This window comes from Zingiber officinale, chromosome 6B (genome assembly GCF_018446385.1).
Source record: "Zingiber officinale cultivar Zhangliang chromosome 6B, Zo_v1.1, whole genome shotgun sequence".
Lineage (NCBI taxonomy): Eukaryota > Viridiplantae > Streptophyta > Magnoliopsida > Zingiberales > Zingiberaceae > Zingiber > Zingiber officinale.
In genome coordinates, this window is record NC_055996.1 from 53,203,996 (window position 1) to 53,209,108 (window position 5,113).

General features: G+C 37.9%; 1 protein-coding gene across 1 annotated transcript; it reads right to left on the minus strand.

Annotated features, from left to right (window-relative positions):
* Positions 1–1,795: 1,795 nt before the first annotated feature.
* Positions 1,796–3,082, minus strand: LOC121990182 (myb-related protein 306-like). The gene is made up of 3 exons (XM_042544382.1): positions 2,902–3,082; positions 2,662–2,791; positions 1,796–2,476 (listed from the first exon to the last, which is right to left on the minus strand). Exons 1-3 carry the CDS (start codon positions 3,032–3,034, stop codon positions 1,834–1,836), a joined length of 906 nt encoding a protein of 301 aa, XP_042400316.1. The 5' UTR covers positions 3,035–3,082; the 3' UTR covers positions 1,796–1,833.
* Between the last annotated feature and the right edge of the window lie 2,031 nt (positions 3,083–5,113).

A 5,113-nucleotide genomic window follows, 5' to 3' on the forward strand; every position in this document is an offset into this window, starting at 1 on the left:
AGGGACAACATCCAGGAAACCTCCGACCACCCATTTTAATCTAAACTATAATTTAGAGGAATGATAAATTTAAAAAAATCACAATTAATTATGATTGAATAATGATTATAATTTAATCATAATTATAAATGATCCATTATCTGATCCATTTCATGATATGATCTCCAAGTTTTTATCAGATTTTTTTGAAAAAAAAAACTTTTTAAAAATCCTTTAAATTCAGAGATCAGATCTTCTGATCCAGAAAATTTTGAACAAGAAGAGGTCATGTCTATTCATTGGTTAGATGAATTGGACTCCACCTGTTAAATAGATGGGGTCCAATTCATCCAACCAATGAATAAACAAGGAGTGAGGTCCAATTCATCCAATCAATAAATGAAAAGGAACTAAAAATTTCAAAATCCTGGACCAGAAAATCTCTACCCCTTAAATTCATCCTATTTTCCCTCTCGTCATCAGTCATAAATGCGCGATCTCTCTCTTTTTTAATGACAAATAATAAATAATAATTCATCCTATTTTCCCTCTCGTCATCAGTCATAAATGCGCGATCTCTCTCTTTTTTAATGACAAATAATAAATAATAATGACAATAATAAAAGTATCTAGTGATATTTTTCCAAACAATGCTTGAGCTAAATTTTGTAATGGTTGCAGCAGAAAGAGACGTGTAAATGTTGCTTCTTCTTTGTTGCATATTCACATGTCCTGTAGGGTGGTGGCTGCATTAATGCAGGCATTCAAAGCACTTGATCATGCATCCTTTTGATTTTATCATGAGCATGGAAAGGTCCACTGGCTGTTGTTGGTCTCATGCCATCCATGAGACCTCAATACCTCAATTCAATTCTGTCTTTACCTTTACAGCCCTACTTGTTCATTCAAGAGACACTTTAATTTTCTGTTCCCTCGATTATCACTTACATCTTAAACTTTTTATCAAGTCAGTAAGCCCCCATGGTACAGTGAAAAACTTATCATTCAGATATTTATGATTTAATCTCCGGTACATTTATAAAATTTTTTCCTCCAAATAAGACGCGTAAACCTGAAATATTGTACTTTTAGGCTACTCACGCTTCTGTTTTCTAATTTACTTGGGCGGCTATTCAAAAACTTATGTGGAAATAAATTGATCGTCCTAGATTCGATGTTATCTAATTAATTTTTTTAATCTAGTCATAATACTGTAGATTAGAGTTTGCTTGCTAATTATAGTTTATTGATATCGTTCAATTTATCATTTTTTTAATTCACACTTTATCTATATATCAATGTGTTAATTATATATATGTGAATCTTTAATATTGATTTAATGACCTAATAATTAATACATTGATAGATAGATAAAGTTGTGAATTCACAAAAGATGATAAATTATATATATATATATATAATATGTTTAAATTCGAGCCTATCATAATCAAATAGTAACATCTACCACAGCTAAAAAAGTAGCATATAACGAAAGGATAGCACTTAATGCACTTAATATACTTAAAAGGATAGCACCTATCATCTAGCAAAACATTTATAGCGCCTACTATAATAAAATAAACATGTAATATAACTAAAAGATTATATTATATAAAATGCTACAAAAGATTTAACAAATGGAAAAACAAATTAAGTGACAAATGATCTTGAGTGTCAAAGTTGCACAAGTGTCTTAATCAATCAAACCCTTTAGGCCTTCCAATTTGCCAATTTGGATTCACATGTTTCACTCCACAATAAGCTCTGATTAGTTTTAACCAAAAATAATAATTAATCTAATTAATTAGTTTTTTTATAAAAAAAAATAATTTACATTCTACACAAACTCATTAATCATAATTCGTCCATCACCATGGAGAGGAAACTCTCTTGCTGTTCTTCTCCATCAGCACTTTCATCAAACAACCAAGATTCTAGCATTTGGAACGGCCCTTGTGCAGTCGCCTCCGGCGATCCCTCCAGTGCTGACTCGTAATCCTCCAACCCTAGCAGTGTCGGCGGCGACACGATGCAGTTGGATGCGCTCATGCTCATCTGGCTCGAGGTGGAAGAATTGTCACTGGACTTGGGTGAGATAGTAGTACTAGCACTAGTTACCTTCTTCTTCTTGATCATCCATCCTTCGAGGAGCCGCGAAATGTTCTCGGTGTTGGCCGCATAGGTTATCGACGGGAGGTGACTATCTTCGTACTTCATCGACTTCATTACGGAGGAACCCATGGGATCTTCCATGGACAAAGCTTTCGAAAGGGCGCGCTTTGCCATTTCCACATTTGTTTGGAGGCACCTCTCCCATTGGCCTTTGGATTTGGGCATGGACCGATGGACAGCCGGCAATCCAAACCCGACGTTCACACAGTGCTCCGAGCTTGTGTCATTGAGCTTGTACTGGAGCTTCTTCTTCAAGTGCGTGTTCCAGTAGTTCTTGATGTCGTTGTCGGTCCGCTCGGGGAGATAAGAAGCTATAGCTGCCCACCTGATCACCCATTTCCAATAGACAAACACATTACAGTTTATATTTGCCCCAATTCACCATTAACATCAAATCAAACTTTCAGAACTTTTTGGGTGAGAACTTTTGCTCCAAAACTCATGTGAAAGATGAAAGATTCAAAGAAAAAGGTAAAAAAAAAAAAAAAATCGAGTATCCGATTGATATACCTGTTTCCTAGAAGAGCTTGGAGGTGGATGATAAGCTTCTCCTCTTGTTCAGTGAAGTTGCCACGCTTGATCCCTGGCCTGAGATAGTTAGTCCACCTGAGCCTGCAGCTCTTGCTGCACCTCAACAGCCCTAAATTGATTCCACACAGGCCCAATCAAAAAACAAAACCCTAATTATATATTTTAATTTTTCCAAGGCAATAATCAAAAGAGAAATTAAACAAGTGATGATCAACTCACCAGTTTTAGCAGGAACAGCCCTCCAATTGCTTGCTCCATGCTGTTGAATGTAAGAGACCAAGAGGATGTCCTCTTCTGGTGTCCAAGGCCCCTTCTTCACACTATCCTTGTCACAGCAAGGTGGCCTTCCCATAATAGATATATCAATCGATCGATCGATCTGTTTGCGCTGAGGGGGAGAGGGAGGGGGAGGGGGAGGGGGATATATAGGAGCTGACCTCCTCACCTCGGAGGCTGAATTAGGAGCTAGAGTTGGAAGAAGGAGGAGTCAAAGAAGACAGGTAGGTGCATTTAGTGAGAAGAGTTGTGGACACCTCAAAAGTCAGCTTGCAATTGAATGAATCGGGCTCTTGTAGTGATGACATGCCACCACAGAACCGCGTGCATTCAATGTGGGCTTGTAGTTGCATGACTGACGTACTGTGGCATGCAGGGAATTGAAGAACCCTAATTGTGCTGTCCAGTTTATAACTCTGATTTGGGTACCACAAATGGTGAAGCTTTGGGAATATATGTGGTTTAATTAGGTTTGTTTTGATTTCCACCTCCGCTGCAGGAAAAAAATGACTGTGAGAATTTATGGAGAAATAATAGAATATAATATATCATTCTGTCATGGTACTTGAATGCTAATATTCTAGAAAACTGCAGTAACACAGCAATAAAACATCTTGATGAATCAATTTTGTTTTTTTTTAAATTCAAATTAGGTAGAGGATGAAAGGGCCATGACTATCTTTCATTTGCATAGAAGAACTAAATGATTATTTTTATGATATATATATTTGGATAATAATCTGTTGAGTCTCAATCAAGTTCACAAACAGTTGAATTTGTACTAATTAACGATTTAGTTTATCATACTTGATTTTCTAAAGATTCTAGTTCTTACTTGAATGCAACTCCAGTTACAACCAATCTCTTTAAATCTATTGGCACAGAAATTAGATTATAAATTTCATAACTCTAGTTAGCATTTCATAAATAAGAGTATAAAGCAAAGATAAAATCAAGTCATATATTATGTCTATACAATGTAAACATATCATATTATTGATCATCAATTCATAGTTTACAAAATGAGAAAAAAAAAGTTTCTATAAACTATATCGTAGATTGATCATTAAAATCATAAGTCTGTTGTCTTTTATCTCTCTAGTAGGTGAGTTTATTGTAAGTACTCCGAGTTAATTTTGATGTTAATCAACTGAGTTAAGTTAGACTCTGCGTGTTTGATATCTTGTGTTTAAGTGTGCAAAGACTCAGGAACACGAGAAGTCGAGAGGAAGACGTAACGAGCGAGAAGGATAGCACTAGAATGGAGTCGATAGGCTCGATACATCCGAGAGATGATGAGCTGTGAAAGAGTACATGACTGAGTGAGAAGAACGCACGCGGTGCATCCAAAGGACGAGAAGCTGAGAGAAAGACTGCTTGAGGAGAATGACGGAGTTGAGTTTGTAGGATCGAAAAGAATTTAGATATCTCCACAATTGCATGATATTGTCCACTTTGGGCCTAAGCCCTCATGGTTTTGCTCTTGGGCTCTCCCCAAAAGGCCTCATACCAATGGAGATATCTTTTTCTCTTATAAACCCATGATCTTTCCCATGTGTTTCCAATATGGGACTATGTTTGCAACCTTGCAACCCCAACAATCCCCCCCCCTCAAACAAAGGACCATAGGCTTCCCACGTCCGATCCTCGACCCACTAGGTCTTCCTGCCCCTCGGTCTACTCGACCTACTAGGACTTCCTTGCCTAGCCGCAACTAGGACTTCCTGCCCCTCGGTCCACCCGACCTACTAGGACTTTCCTTGCCTAGCCGCAACTAGGACTTCCTGCCTGGTGTCTGGTCCTCTTGATCCGAACATAGGAGCCCCCACTTTCTTTGTTCAAGGTCAATATTGTACTCACATGGTTCAATCAGACCATAGCTCTTGTGCACAGTCGGTGGTTAAACCTTCTGGCAGTCCGGGCTCTGATACCACTTGTAGGATCGAAAAGAATTTAGATATCTCCACAATTGCATGATATTGTCCACTTTGGGCCTAAGCCCTCATGGTTTTGCTCTTGGGTTCTCCCCAAAAGGCCTCATACCAATGGAGATATCTTTTTCTCTTATAAACCCATGATCTTTCCCATGTGTTTCCAATATGGGACTATGTTTGCAACCTTGCAACCCCAACAGAGTTCAAGTGAGCTCAATTCT

Coding starts and splice junctions, on each gene's coding strand:
- LOC121990182 (XM_042544382.1), bottom strand. CDS start 3,034: ATGGGAAGGCCACCTTGCTGTGACAAGGATAGTGTGAAGAAGGGGCCT. Junction 2,792..2,901: donor GGCTGTTCCTGCTAAAACTG/GTGAGTTGATCA, acceptor GAATCAATTTAG/GGCTGTTGAGGTGCAGCAAG. Junction 2,477..2,661: donor CAAGCTCTTCTAGGAAACAG/GTATATCAATCG, acceptor ATGGGTGATCAG/GTGGGCAGCTATAGCTTCTT.